This window comes from Paroedura picta, chromosome 3, assembly GCF_049243985.1.
Source record: "Paroedura picta isolate Pp20150507F chromosome 3, Ppicta_v3.0, whole genome shotgun sequence".
In the NCBI taxonomy this organism is placed as follows: domain Eukaryota; kingdom Metazoa; phylum Chordata; class Lepidosauria; order Squamata; family Gekkonidae; genus Paroedura; species Paroedura picta.
In genome coordinates this window covers 56,347,987-56,363,942 of record NC_135371.1, presented here as the reverse complement: position 1 = coordinate 56,363,942, position 15,956 = coordinate 56,347,987, and the positions used below count along the sequence as shown (strand labels likewise).

Genomic DNA, 15,956 nt, shown 5'->3' with positions numbered 1-15,956 from the left:
CAGACAGGTCTTTTCCCACATTGTCTTCTAGGAAATCCAATCTCATTGCATAGGAAAGTGTCATGGTTACTTTATAAGAACTTCACAGAATCATAGACTAATAGAGTTGGAAGGGACCTCATGGGTCATCTAGTCCAACCCCCTGCACTACGCAGGGCACTCACATCCCAATCGCTCATCTACTGTAACCTGCCACCCCACAAACATACAGAGAGAAAACAGCTCTAGAAACAGCACAATTCCACAGACTAATCTGAAGCAGGTAGGTCCTATTTGGGTGGAAAGGCTACTGCTGTATAAATTTTATAAATAAAGTATATTTTTCTGCCCTTTCTCTTAGCAGCTCGGGGAATTGTACATTAACTCCCCTTCCTCTATTTTATCATCACAGCCTCCTGGGAAGTAGGTCAGGCTTGAGAGGGAATTAATGAGCTAAAGTTAACCAGCAAGGTTAAATCTGTAGATAGTGCAGAATACAGTTGTACCTCTGTTCATGGAAGATATGAACACAGCCATTCTGTGTTAAGCTGATTACCTGAATGTCTACAGGTCCCATTTAAACGGACTGGAATTAACATTTGATGCCAAGGAAAGACTAGTCTCCCACACACATGCAGGAGTGGTTTAAGAATTTGCAGGGCCCACAGCACCAGAGCCAGTTTAAGAATTTGCAGGGCCCTAGCAGTTTACAATTGTGGTGGGAACAGTCAGACTGGGGCCAAAGGCCCCCCCAGTGGAAATGGGTATCACTCCAAGTGTTCTTAAAGAAGAAAAAAGGGGAGGAGACAGGCTGCAGCCCTGTTCCACAGGGAGAAGGCACCATGCAGGACCCCTGGAAGTGCAGGGCCTGTAGCACATGCTATATGGAAAAAACAGCCCTTCATACACGTCCCTGAGATTCCTCTAATCACACGCTCCAAAGCAAATAGTGTAAAAACAATGCACTGACAAACAGGACCTTCACAATAATCATTCTGAGGCTGTGGAATGAACTGCCCCAATAAATTCATGCTTGCTCCTTGCTGGCTTCAAGGATCCTATAAGACGCACCTGTTTCACTGTTCTTAAGGGACAATGGGATTTTGAGTTTATTGGTAGGTATTTTATTTTATTTCTGTTGTCCCAGTGGTATTTTGATTATTTTTTAGTTTATGCGATTACATTTTTCCAAACATGTATACTATTCAAAACATGGAATGAGTAGTAAACATTGGCTAATGTGATGTGCCATTTAATCAGCCAGGACATCAGTACCCAAAGCCACCCAGTCAGACAAGTGAAAGCTATTTTACAGATGTTTTCCAGACTCTCTAGCTCTTTGTTAAGCTCTTCTTAAATTCTTGCAGAATTGTTTTAAATTGGCATGTGCTGCTGTTCCTCCTCCTGAAGTCACTAGCAGCTATTGATACTGTCACATAACTCGAATTAAATTTCTTGGATTGCAGAAATAATATGCTAATGTTAATCTTGTTAATGTTGCCTGTACCTTGCCATAGAAATCACTCATCTGGTATAATGGGATGTGCTGGGTTCCGCCATACATTTCAATAACCTCTTCATCTGGCACTGGTTTCAACCCCCTAAAAGCAAGTCACAAAAACCATTTCAGTAAATGACAATCTCAGAGATAAAAGCCAGAAAAAGGCAAGAGCAGAGAAGCGGCTTTAAATGGAGCTGAAAAGCCAAGAAATTTACCTTTGCATCATTTGGTCATTTTTAATACATGGCATTTCTGCATATTGGCAAAAATAGTGTTACACCAGCTGAATGGCGTAGTGCATTATCGTGCCTCCAAGCCCCTCTTCACCTTTTTTCTGTCTTACTTTTGTCTGCCACCTTTTCACAATTCTCACCCTCCACAAGTGCTGCTGGAAATGGCGGAAGAGAGCAACGTGCTTTACATGCGACTCTCTTCTGCCTGTCAATCAATCCCGGCAGCCAATCCCCTTTCCCCTTGTTTTAAAGGGCTCGCAAAGCCCGCTATTTTTTTTTTATCCATAGTTCTCCATTTAAACATATATGCATCTAATCATAGATGCATTGATGCATAGTGCTTTTTGAATGCCACCCCTTTATGGAATCATGAATCTTGATTTTTTTGGGGGGGGGGACTTTAGAGGCATTCTTTGTGTTACAACTTTTTTTGGGGGGGGAATTAATTCTGGCATTGCCTGCATGCTTGTCTGCCCATTTATTGCTACAAGATGTTACACCTTTTAAAAAAGACATTCCCATACCCGGAAACAAGGGAAAGGGAGGCAGGGCGAGGGCAGGACAAGGCAGGCACCTTTAACGCATTTGAGCCTCCATACCTTCCCTCTGCTGGTTGCTCTCCAGGTGCTAGCGCTAAACTTTATGCGATTCCCCAACAAGTGCTTTAAAATCGAGGATGTAGCCAGCCAGTTACTGCCTGAATGCTGGATGTTGGCAACATCATATGGAGGGGCCGGAATATAACGACTACGTTAGGTAAGCATTTCACTACATTTAACAGGTACAGAAATGCCCACAGTGTAATTTTCCATTTGAGTCCCAAGCTGTTTTAAGAATGTAAAATTTAAAGAAAATCAAGATTTGATTCTTCACAGGCCACTTCTAAATAGGCAGTCACATGTGTTAGCTTTACTGTGAACAATGCTGATTGAATATTCAGTAAAATGAAAAAAAGTTATATAATGGTTGTGTTGTATCTTAGGACAGACATCACTTTTATTAACGTTGTCACAGTGCTCATAAAGCTCAGGGTGCTCCATGTTTATTTTTTATTTTCTGGGCTTCAATATTACATTAATGCTTGAACTCCTGTTTTAGAGTGATGTTTCTCTAAAGAGTTTTGGGATTAAAGAAAAAATAGTACAAGAGCTCCATATTCTCACATATCAAAACGCTCTTTTTTAGAGACTGAGATTTAACTCACTGATATGCAGTACCCAGCTGAACATAGTGGAAAGCATCAATCTTCATCAAAAGGCTCTGAAAAGAAAATAGGTTTTAAATGTGGAAACATTCAGGTATTTATTATTTATTTATTGCATTTGTATACCATCCTCTCCCAAGGCTCAGGATGGTTCACACAGAATGTAACAGGAAAAAAACATAAAATACGGTGATTATAACAATGAAGGTAACAGAATGATAACAATAACAATAAACATGGAAGATAACATTTTAACAGGGTGAACAATCTAACAGCCCCACGATTGGTCCTAGCCATTGCATGAGTTCAAATAGGTAGGTTTGGGCCCAGCAAATGCTGCTTAGTTTTGGTAGGTGGGGCTAATGGAGCAAGAGGAAATACAAATGGGCAAAATATACAAAGTAAAAGCGATTAATCCAATGTATATGCGTGAAGTTTGCACAACCTCTAGATGTGGCCTGGGCTTTTTATGGAATCACAACTGATCTCCAGACACAAACAACAATTCCCCTGGAGAAGATGGCTGCTTTGGAGGATGACTTCTACAGCATTATACCCCAATGAGGTATTTCCCCTCCTCAGGTTCTACCTTAAACTCTCCAGGAATTTCCCAATCTGGAGATGGCACCCCTTTATTGCACACTTATTCAGATTAAAAAAACTAACATACAAAAGTCCAAAATGAAATCTCACTTGTTAACTTTTTAATGACTTAGAGCAAATCTACCCATAAATTACACCTATTGGGTGGGGCAGGGTTGCTTCTAAATCCCCTGTAGCAATGGAACCCAACACTCTGCCAATACCACACACACACACACACACCCTACGTATACCTTTACATCACCAAGAGAATACTGCAGGCAGAAGGAGAAAAAATGGACAGGAGTAGACATTAGTCACACTGGAGTCAATGGGAGTGAGCCAGATGACTGCCTCCTACACCTCCCCAACTCCAGTAATCAAGAACACGACTCTGATTTATTCAGGAGCCCAGCTGACACTTCCCAGGGGCACCCCAACCCTGCCAGAGAACAGGTGGAACATGAAACCTGCTCCAAGCATGACAGCGGCACAATAACTGGGTATAAGGAGGCACCCTGAAGGTCAGGACATGGCAGGAGCAGATAGGAGGAGATACAACCAAAGCCAGTTCCCAAGGAACAAAAAACCTACTCAAAGGCAAAGGTCTCAATGGGAGAAAAAAACCTATAGTAGTGGGGACAGGGCAGCAGTAAATGGGCAGGTCCAGAAGGACAAGCAGACCCTAGCTGAAAGAGTACCTGGCCAGAGCTTTCTAGGAACTGGGCAAGAGAGTAGCCAACCAGGCATGAGTACAGTGAGTAGAGACATAGAACTCCTTTGGACAGGCCAAATGGAATTCCTGGGCAAAGGTCACAACTACCACTGGTCAACCCTGGGTAACCTAGTTATTGTCAGCAGTAACCCTCCCAGAAGGTGTGATGGCCTGAGTTAGACTGGGGTAAAGGACCTCAAGTAGGGGAAGCCAGCCTAAGAACCAGAGTGAATGCTTGTAGGGGTAATTGGGAACAAATCAGCCAGGCTATAGGGTGATTGTTACTCAGAACTGTTGAGTAGAACAGAGCTAAGAAATAAAACAGGCAACTTTGGCATTTCAAGTGGTGACACATTTGACTACATGGATACTTCAGAGTACATCCCTGGCAGTGGTGGGGCCCTTGGCCAGGGGGGTATCACACCATCTCACAGCACGTCATCTGTGGAATGCAACTCATATTTTAAAAATGCGCAGAACAGGATCACACCACTGTGCCCATATTCCTAAAGCTATAAGAGAACCCAAATCATTAACTTGTGGAAGGAAATCTAATACACAGAATGTCATCAAGGAGAACAAAAGTGCAGAAAAACAGTACTTTTATTGTCAGAATCCTCACAAGCAGCTTGCCTCTAAACACAAATCCACAGCAGCAACGTTCCCTCCAGTAGTGACAAGGAGAAAGCAATGTACACAAGCAATTAGCGAAGTGGGAAATCAAGGCTGAAAAAAAAAGCAGTTTTCACACATTTCCTCATCCCTTCTAGCAAAGCTCTAGGGTACATACAACACTCAAACAACCATGTCCACAAAGCATCTCCTGCTGACTGCACTTAGTGCAAACAGTATAATGCTAAAACAAATGTGTGTGTTTTTTTGAAGTACTATACCCCAGGAAAAGGGGACAATGTTCATACACAATTTGCGGTATGAATGGCCTCTACTTTTAAAGGTAAAGGTATCCCCTGTGCAAGCACTGGGTCATGTCTGACCCTTGGGGTGACGCCCTCTAGCGTTTTCATGGCAGACTCAATACGGGGGAGTTTGCCAGTGCCTTCCCCAGTCATGTTTACCCTCTGCTTTTAACAAACCCTTAAAGTTGAGGAACATAGGGAAGCTAACTGTTCCTCTACCTTTGTGGTTTGTGCAAGACACCAGTGATGTTCTGATCTGCATAACAAGACAAAAATGCACAGCATTCCCTGACATAGAATGCAGTGAGAGGAACCCTGCCCCTCGTACTCTTTCATGAAGCTGACAGGTTTAAAGCCCCTGCAGGAATAAAAAGGCTAGCTACTCCATCCTCCTGGAGTGCTACTGCAGCTGACTCCACAACTGGTGCAGCTCAGCAGAGCTACTACTGCTTGTTCACTGCAAGTTTTTCCTAGGGGGCATACTTTTTCCCCAATAGCAACATATTGAACTACTGTAGGAGGGGACAGGTAAGGAGTCTCACTCCCATGGTCACAAATGTCCAGCAGCCCATAATTCTTCAGTATTGTTTTTTTTTTAATACAGCTTGAAAACAAGAGACTCCTAACACTGAAAAAATGCCCTGAATACTATAAAATTATATTCCTTCTCTTAATCCAAGTAAATTTTCCATTATTTTAACTGAAAGTCTCCACCTTTACTTACATACATTTTACCAAGAGCAACCATAATTTATGGAAAATTACTAATTGACTGTATAAATATTTCAAGAGTACCTTGTGTACATCATAATGAAGTCCTCTTATGGCAAATTCGGGAATGTATTCATATTTCCTGAGTCCTTCTGGGTACTGTAAAATATTGCACAAAAAGTTATTAGTGCATTGTGTTACACAAGGGAGAATGTCATTTTATTTGACCAGATTTGTGGAATATATGTGAACTAAGGACTACCAAATGTAGATTAGTCGGATCTTTCATATTTCCATTAGTCACTTATGGCTGTGAAAGTTGGACAATGAAAAAATTGGACAAGTGAAGAATCAAATTGTTTGAACTCTGGTGTTGAAAAAGGTTTCTGTGGGTTCCATGGACAGCAAAAATCACAACCAAGGAAATACTACAGTGCATAAAGCCCAAAATCATAAAAATCCAACTCACTTCAAAAGAAATTCTGCTCACTTCAAAAGAAATTCCGTCTAAACATCAGGAAGAAGTTCCTGAAAGTTAGAGTGGTTTCTCAGTGGAACAGGTTTCCTCAGGAGGTGGTAGGTTCTCCGTCTTTGGAAATTTTAAAGCAGAGGCTGGATAGCCATCTGATGGAGAGGCTGATTCTGTGAAGGTTCAAGGGGGTGGCAGGTGACAGTGGATGAGTGATAGGGTTGTGAGTATCCTGCATAGTGCAGGGGGTTGGACTAGATGATCCATGAGGTCCCTTCCAACTCTATTATTCTATGATTCTACTTATTTTAGCTATATCATACAATCCAACTCAATGGAGAAAGCAATTATGCCGGGATTGGTTAGTGGAAAAAAGAAACCAGGCTGACAAAGAATACAGTTGGTTAGACATGATCAAAATGGACACCGGCCAGAACACTGCACAGCTGAGGGAGGTGGTGTGGGAACGAGGATCATGGCAGCATCTGTGCCATGGGATCACCAGGAGTCAGACATGACTGAATGACTTACAACAACAACAACACTCTAATCTGGAGAACTGGGATTGATTTCCTGTTTCTCCTCCACATGAAAACTGCAGGGAGACTTTGGGCCAGCCACAGTTCTTCCCGAACTCGCTCAGCCCCACCTACCTCATGAAGTGCCCGTTGTGGGGAAAAGAAGATAATGTGATTGTAATCTACTTTGAGGCTTTTAAAGCAGAAAAAAGTGGACCATACATGCCTGCTCTTATTGTATATATTCAAAGTCCAAGAGAATTCTAGAGAACTAGCATGGATTTCCAGAAAACAGCATGGCACATGTAATGGATATGGAACATGCTCTGTAATGGAACTCATAAAGTTATCTTGGGTCAGTTGTTACCTCTCAGATTAATCTATACTCTAAGTTGTTGCAAAGATAAATTAGGAAGTATGCCACCATGAACTAATTCCAAGATGGGTTGAATAAATAAAATTTGCATTGAAATGTTCCCAAAGCACAGCACATATTTTATATATTGTTCCTGATGTAAACAGACTCCTGTTGCAGGAGGACTGTATTACTCACACTGGACTCCAGGTTCACACCAGAAGTCACAGTATAATGTACTCCTTTCTTGTGGGATGTTCTATTAGCACATATGCAGAGGCCTCAGCATCATTACCATGATGTGCTTTCCTGGCCAGCTACAAGCTGAGTAGCACAGGGATAAAAACATTGCTTTAATTAGATGAACAAAAACAGTAAAATGAAGGCCCATTACCTTATACTGTTCAATTAGGATGTCTCTGGCAGTATTGAATATCATTGAATGCAACAGATTAGAATACTGTGCTAATGTGTAGTCGTAATCAAAGCCATAGATCTCCACGTCTCCCAGGCTGATCTCATTATTTGCATAGACAGCTGCTGGGTTAAGAAGACTGCAAACACCTGGTGGGAGAAGATCTGTAACAAGGGAATAAAAATAAAAATGACATTTTGATCTGGTAACCACATGGCATAGGGACACAGCTAATGTGCGAACACAGTGTTCACTTTCCACTCCAAGTTACAAGGGAAAATAACTTCTACTCTGATCAAAAACACATTCTACCTTGAAGTTATTTTCACTGCCCTTTGTCAAAAATACTCCCACAAGTTCTTATTTATCTTTGCTCAGTATTTTTCAGCAGATATAACCGATCATAATGTTTTATAAAGCTGATTATGCCTGAATTTAGTTGGGATCACTGGGTATTAAAGCATAGCTTAACCTGGTAAGTTAACTAGAGATTTGTTTCAGGTGGTGATATCTAGCTACTTTTTGGTTTTCAATGTTGAAAGTACACTTCACTAAAGGAGACAAACTTCTACCCAGCATCATGCTTGGGAGCCACTGAACATCTGATCTTGATTAACAGGCAGCAGTTTTCCCATGACTCATAAGTGGAAATTAATGAGTGCAATAGCAGCAATGGGAGATTAACCAGCCCTTGGGACAGCTAAGACATTTAAAGTGTGCCTTCATGTTGAATGACATGAATATGGGGCACAACCCTGAGAAGGAAGCAATATTTATCACCCAGCACATCTGGCAGCAATTTTGCATGAATGCCATGGCTGAAAATGTCATGTGAATCACAAATGGAAAGTTAGTGGATGTAGTCAAGGTGTCACCAGGCCAGAAATTACTTCCTCTATGTAGCTTCATTCCCAAGACCTCAGTGGTTTTCTCTAGAGATTTCCAAACATCTGAATCAAACCTGATTGGAAGAATCTGACTATAATTTAGTGGACATGTCCTTTGGTACAATCATATTAGACTCAAGCAACTGAAGCCATTTATCAGATGATGGAAATGAAACATATCTTAACACAGTTAAAATCAGCTTTGAAGGTAAGTGGTATGATTCTATTGCTACAAAATTGTTTGATAATTGGAAAAAACCTGTCATACTGTAATGGTGAAAGTGTACTTTATACCTTCTGCAGTTACAGGCTGGCTACAGAATGGACTTAAGAGACTACTGCAACAGACTGGCTACTGATAGATTTAGGTTCAGAGGACCTGGAAGGTTAAATCTCAGCAGTCTGAAAAGTGTAATGATTATGGAAACAAGGAAGACTTGCCTAAATCTGAAGTAAAGAGATTTTGAAATTGTCAGTGCTTACTCAAGATATTGTTTGGGTCCTTCCAAATTTTGCAAGTAAAAACTTGTTACCTGAAACTGCAACAATATTGAAACAAACAGCTAAACCAACCTTCTTTAGAGCCTTTATTATTCTGTAAACACTGTAGTGTCCTCCTAATGCTACATAATGCTACATTTTGTCTCATTTTTTATTCTGGATGAACAAGAGTCTAGGCTGAGGTGAGAGAGCAGAACTGTGCAAGGTACTGAGAATCTTCCTATGAAGATGGAAAGGTCATAGCCAGTCACAGAAATACATTTTGCCCAATGACAATTAGCTACCACCAAAAGCACTCATTAGTGTTTTATTCCAAGGGACAGAAAGCAGAATCATGGAGTTGAACGGGGCCATACAGGCCATATAGTCCAATCCTCTGCTCAATGCAGGGAATAACATTTCATGAGAGCAAAAACGACTTCTGCAGAAAGATTGCACATGGATTTAACACAGTGCTGAAGTGTCACATTCAAAACCCCAAGTTCTCAAACAGTTTTCAAAAACAAAACCCCACTGCTTCACTGCCTGACTGCTCTTTTTCCAAACAAACAATTGGTCTGGGAAAACAGGGCAAACTTTTGCCAGAAGCTGTTGCTACTATTGGAATCCAAGTGGAATCTACATCAGACAGGGGGAAAAGTTAAATATTTACAAGTAGCCCCTCAGTGGAAGGCAGGATATAAATAACAAAGCCTAAAAACAAATAAAGGTCACAAGAGCCATAAACATTTTCACACTAAGGCAACCAACACGGATCAAGCCAGGCATACAATAGCTGCTGAAGCCCTCATGTATTTGCATTGAAATAAACCCAGCTGCTAATTATAATAGCCAGTGTGGTGTAGTGGTTAAAGTGTCAGACTAGGATCTAAGATGGCGTTTTTCAACCTTTTGACCATGGAGGAGCCCCTGAAATAATTTTTCAGATTTCAAGGAGTCCCAGAAATGTCAGCTGGTTGTATCCCCTGCCACACTCCCAGAAGTAACATTACTATTTGCACCTTAGACCACCTTTTGCTCCCTCCCCCACCTTTACTACTACTCTGCTGCCTCTGCCTCATGTAGGCCAGAAAGAAGAGTTTGAACTCAGAAGACAGCTAGAACCCCCACCACCACCATCGCACCACTTCAGAACTCCTGTGGACCTCCTTCAGAGCTCCCACTGGTTGGGGAATCCCTGATCTAAGAGATCCAATTTAATATCTCTGCTCTGCCATGGAAGCTTCTATTGGGTGATCTTGGGCCACTCACACATCCTTAGTCTAAGCTACTTCACAGGATGGTTGTTGTGAGGATAAAATAGAGGGAGGGATAGAATGATTTTACCACTTTGATTTCCTACTGGAGGGAAGGGGGGATATAATGATTTAACAAACAAAAATTTAATTAATTCTAATAAGAGTCTGAATACAGTGGAAAGGTTTTAGAATTTAAGAGCTGTTTAAAAAAGAATTTTAATGCCTTCCAAGCCTTACAGGACGAGCTACACAGCAAAAGGACTGAAAATAAAGCTATCTTGTTCAAAAAGCATTCAGCTGGAAAATTAAACCTAGAGACCCCTGCTTAGGTGTATTATTACAGCTATTATTGATGTACAGTCATACAGCAGAATCACGAGTTCCTGTTTTCCTGTTAGGGGTATGATCATGAAAGTCAGGCAAACAAACAGCCATCCTATGGAGACCTCCCACCCTTCTACACCCATTAAGGTAAAGAGGTACTTCGGGTTACTGAACTTGAACAGTTTCTCACTTAATTTAACGGGTTTAGAAGGGTGAAACACTTATTAATCTTTAACACATCTATTTTACATAGTGAACTTATTGGGCTGTATCAAACGGAGTTTCACGTCCACATCATGAGAGGTGATGGTATTGCTTAACTCTGCTTTGGTTTGGCCTCACTTGGAGTACTGTGTTCAGTTTTGGGCACCCTAGTTGAAGAGGGATGTAGACAAACTGGAACATGTCCAGAGAAGGCCAACAAAGATGGTGAGGGGTTTGGAGAACAAAACATATGAAGAAAGGCTGGGGGAGCTTGGTCTGATTAGCTAGAGCGGAGATGACTGATAGGGGATTTGATAACCATCTTCAAGTATTTAAAAGGCTGTCATATAGAGGATGGAGCAGAGTTGTTCTCTCTTTCCCCGGAGGGGCATCCCAGAATCAATGGGATGAAATTAATTCAAAAGAAATTCCGTCTAAACATCAGGTAGAAGTTCCTGACAGCGGTTTCTCAGTGGAACAGGCTTCCTTGGGAGGTGGTGGGTTTCTCCGTCTTTGGAAATTTTTAAACATAGGCTAGATAGCCATCTGACGGAGAGGCTGATTCTGTGAAGCCTCAAGGCGGTAGCAGGTTACAGTAGATGAGTGATAGGGTTGTGAATGTCCTGCATAGCGCAGGGGGTTGGACTAGACCCATGAGGTCCATTCTAACTCTATTATTCTATGATTGTATGATTCAACAAAACCAGAGTAGAGACTAAAGGTGAAAACCCTATCTATAGTTGACAAATCTGTACATTTTAAATAATATTTGTTCTTGTCTATGCCATATCTCTGACCACTCCCCCATCCGTCAAATAATTAAGCAATGCAAAAGGTTCTGTTTATAAATTTGAGAGGTTTTCAAAGCATCTCCTTAAGATTTGTTTAAAATTTGGGATTCATACTAACGTGTCTGACAACAGGTAATCTTATTCACATGTCTCATATACAGCCTTAGGGGCAAAAAATTATTCAGGTTAAGAATTTATTCCTTTACTTTAGATCCTGCCTTGTGATCCTAACTGAACCCTCCATGGCTCAATATGCACTTTAAGATCACATTAAGTAAAAAGTCTCTCTTAAAATCACAACATATTTATATGAGAAAAACCCAACAGCAACTCATCCAGCACACAATTCAAAGGCCTTCCAAAGCCAGAAGAAGAATTTTTACAATTTGGCCACCAAGAATACCCTGCCCCAGCTGCCTAGAAACATGCAAGGCCACCCAGTTAAAAAGGAAAAAAATATCAGAATTCCTTCCTCTTCTGAATGAAATATTTTTAAAAACAAGGTTTTATTCACTCAAAATGTGCAGTATAAAGATTTTTATGAATGTTAACCTGCAATGGTAGCATATCATTACTGTGTATTTTCAATGATGTTAACTAATTTTCTTTCCAATTAATTGGCTATAGTATATATGATGGCAAACATTATCAAACAGCTCAATATTATAAAGTTTGACATAATGTCTGACTATGTTGCTAGTCCTGTTGCTGTCATATAACCCACTTTCTTTTGTGAACTGAAATTAGGCAGGTTCACTTTTACTTTCTCCTACATCTAAAATGGCAAAAACTAACATTTGCATGCTGAAATAATCTGTAAACCGCTCCCACGGGAGTGGTAAAAATAAAAGGGTAAGGGGTAAGTGGGTGGAGAAAGGAGCAGGGCGAGTCCGGGATAAAAACTCAAAGGGGCCAATAGGGAGCCATGAAGCGGCTCCTGATTGGCTCTTCTGAGTGTCAGTTCGGGGCCAAGGGGCAGACTAGGCGGGGAGGGGGGCGGCCAGGCCAGGCTTCAACGCTGGCCTCGGAGAACGCCCAGCGCGTCCCAGATGTGCCACTCCTGCTCTGAGCCTGCCGCTGAAGCCGCGGACTCAGAGGGAGGCCAGGGGAGGCTTCAGGGCAGCCAAAGGAACCCTGCGAGAGCCCAGCTCCTTTGGCTGCCCTGAAGGCAAAAAATCGGGTGGGAGGGGGCCAGGGGAGAGGATTCAGGGCGGCTCCTCCTGAGCTGCTTGGCTGCAGGCTGGCCTCTGTGCTGGGGGGGGGCTGCCTCCCATCCCTTTCTCCCTCCCCTTCTTAATTCCTTCCTCCCATCCATTTCCCCCCATTCTTATTTCTTTCCTCCCATCCTTTTTTTTTTTGGCTCCTTCCTTCCTTCCTTCCTTCCTTCCAACCCAACAGTTCCAAGCATTCCACTCCACCCTAACACCATGCTAGCACCCGTTGTATTTTTGGCTGCAACAGGCTTAACCTACTAATATATCAGTTTGCAGTTCTCTCTGTCTCCAGTATTGGTATATTTGCAATTTTGGCTGTGGAAAACCATGCTTAGGATTCCCTAATGTAGTAGGTATAGAACTATAGAACTATACCTAGATACGGTAAAGAAATTTTACTAGTTCTTCACAATACCACCTAGTATTTAACATCGATGCTCAAAGTCAGCAGCAGTCTTTTATAGTGGTTCACAAATTCATAAACAAAACAACAAAACAATGTTTAAAAACTTAACCATGAAGTAAGATGCTGAACATGGGAAGCCGAGAGTATTCGGCACTGCACGCTTCCACATCTTTTATCAGAATACTTGGCAATCGTTCACTAATTGGTGATTATTATGGATTTAGCTTTTGCAGAAGGGACAGTTTCCCAATACAACTATTATGTAACCTTGGTTATACAATTAATAGGCCGTTACTTGGGATACAAAAGGTTTTTCAATGAGTACATAAATAAGTTTAGAAGTCACAGAAGAATACAGCCAGAGTGCCTTAAAATTTAACAGACTTACTGTAGAATAAACTTTCACAAAGTAATGGGTCCAAGTCCAAGCTTATCACACAATGAATCTGGTAATCTTTAAGGTACTATAGCTAGCCTACTAAAAATATTGTTTCATGAACCCAGCAGACCAGATGCACAAGATTCAAATAATTTAAGACACTAAACTGCATCCCTGATAAACATTCGATATCAAAATTTGAGCCATGTTATTCTGTCTCTAGCAGCAGAAAAGAACAAGAGTCCAGTAACACCTTAAGGACCCCACACATTTTGTGGCAGGATATGAACTTTGGAAAGTCACTGCTCACTTCTTCAAATATCTTTCAAGCTCATACCCTGCCACACACTTAGCCAGTCTTTAAGGTGCTACTGAACTGTTAGATCAACATTTGAGCGAGTGTGCGTTCATACCATTCCCTAGTCTGGAAACGGCACATCTGGCTACAGGCTGAACTCATTCTGTGCACAGCAGCAAATGTCAAGCAAAAGGCAACCAGATGGAGTCTGGCCACAGGGCTCCCTAGTGAACTCAGACCACAGCCGCGGCATGCGTCTTCCTAATGGCAATTTGGCTGGCTGAAGGCGTCTTTGGACCTGACCTAAACGCGTGTCGCCTTCAACGAGACCGATGTCGTGGCGCGGCGCTTGAATGGCACCCTCGGCTGGAGTCGCGCCCAGACCCTATTTCTAGCCCAAAGCGTCAGAGCCGGCCAAGAACCACAGGAGAGTCCTGGCCCCAGGCAGCTCTCACCGTAAACCAGCCTTTTCATTTCGTGGTATCTAGCCCACAGGTAGGACTTGGCGTCGACCCCCTCGGCGGGGCTGCCCGGGAGCGCCGCGGCCGTTGTGGGGAAGGCATGGGCGGCTCCCGCCGGGCTCTTGGCTCTGCTGCTTACGGAGGGGGGCTGGGGATGCCCCGCGGATTCATGCCGGTGGGCCTGCTGCTGGCCGCAGCCGACGCGCCCCTCCACGGGGCCGCCGCCCCCACCGCAAGGGCCCGCTTGGGAGCAGCCCCCGCCGTGGCTGGAAGCCGCCGCCACCAGCTGCAGGCTGGCCCCGCCGCCCTTCCAGAGGCAGCTGCTCGCAGCCTTGAGCGCGCCGGCTGCCATAGCCCCTTTCCCGGAGGCTCAGCAGACCGTCGCCCCAGGGAAGCACGGAGCTCCCGCCGCAGCTCCCAGCCCGCCCGACGCCCGCCCGACACTGGTCGGCTGCATCCAGCGCTCCCCCGCCCAATGAAAAGCCAGCCAAAGCGACCAATCCCGAGACCGCGACCCTCCTCTAGGAGCCTTGCGGGTCGACGTCCTTTCGCGAGTGATTCATGGTGCCTCCTGGGGTCTGTAGTCCTGTCAGGTTTTTTAACCAAGGATCCTTGCCTGATCTTTCGGACTCCAAAACTACCACTCCCAAGTATCCTTGCGCCCTCCTCGCTGGAGGGTATTTAAAATGTTCACGGTGATTATTTCAAGTGGGTAGCCGTGTTGGTCTGAAGCAGCACAACAAAATAAAACCAGAGCCCAGTGGCACCTTTAAGACCAACAAAGATTTATTCAAGGCGTGAGCTTTCGAGTGCAAGCACTCATAGTCTGAGGAAGCGTGCTTGCACTCGAAAGCTCACGCCTTGAATAAATCTTTGTTGGTCTTAAAGGTGCCACTGGACTCTGCTTTTGTTGTGGTGATTATTGTGCACCAGTGCGGGCAGTTTTGCGCCCTGGAGTGAATACCTCGGTAATAAAGAAGGAGGGGGGGGGGTTACGCAAGTCTATAAGGAGAGCCTAGTCAGAACTTACCACCCAAATCCTCTTGATTTAAAAATAAAATAAAATGCATTCCTCTCCGTTATTTCATAACCAAACAAGACTACTAACAACCAACAGATGCAATTTAAATCGATTCTGTTTTGAAATGAATACAATTTTGAGAAGCGAGCTAAGGAATCTCATGGTCCAGCCATTTCCCTAGGCTCGACTTCTACAGAATAGCTTAAAAAAAAAATGACACACACACAAACACACACCCCTTTCCCGTATGACAGAGGGAACTGGGCACATTTAGCACTCCACTTTTCAAGCGGGCAGCAGTGTTGGTCTGAAGTAGCAGAACAAATTCAGTGTCCAGTGGCACCTTGACGTTTTATTCAAGGCGTGAGCCTTGGGGTGCACGCGCACTTCCTCAGATACCATGTCATGAAAGCGCGCGTGCATACGAAAGCTCAGAGTTTGAATAAATCTTTGTTGGTCTTAAAGATGCTACTGGACGCTAAATTTGTTTTTCTGTTTTAATGCTTATTTAACTTACCTTGCATTCCTATTTTTGTATTTCTGTATGAATATGTAATTTTATTTTGTTGCAATCTGTCTCGTCCCTGGGGAGAGGGCGGGAGATAAATACACAAACAAATAAACAAACTAAAT

General features: G+C 43.0%; 1 protein-coding gene across 1 annotated transcript in view; it reads right to left on the bottom strand.

Annotated features, from left to right (window-relative positions):
• Window positions 1–14,773, bottom strand: part of NT5DC2 (5'-nucleotidase domain containing 2) — a 37,188-nt gene extending 22,415 nt beyond the window's left edge. The window contains exons 1-5 of the mRNA XM_077325814.1: window positions 14,297–14,773; window positions 7,579–7,763; window positions 5,927–6,001; window positions 2,918–2,973; window positions 1,487–1,580 (exon numbers count right to left, since the gene is read on the bottom strand). Of these exons, the coding sequence (XP_077181929.1) occupies window positions 1,487–1,580; window positions 2,918–2,973; window positions 5,927–6,001; window positions 7,579–7,763; window positions 14,297–14,654 (768 nt within the window). The 5' untranslated portion in view covers window positions 14,655–14,773. The remainder of the gene's footprint in view (window positions 1–1,486; window positions 1,581–2,917; window positions 2,974–5,926; window positions 6,002–7,578; window positions 7,764–14,296) is intronic.
• Window positions 14,774–15,956: the final 1,183 nt, after the last annotated feature.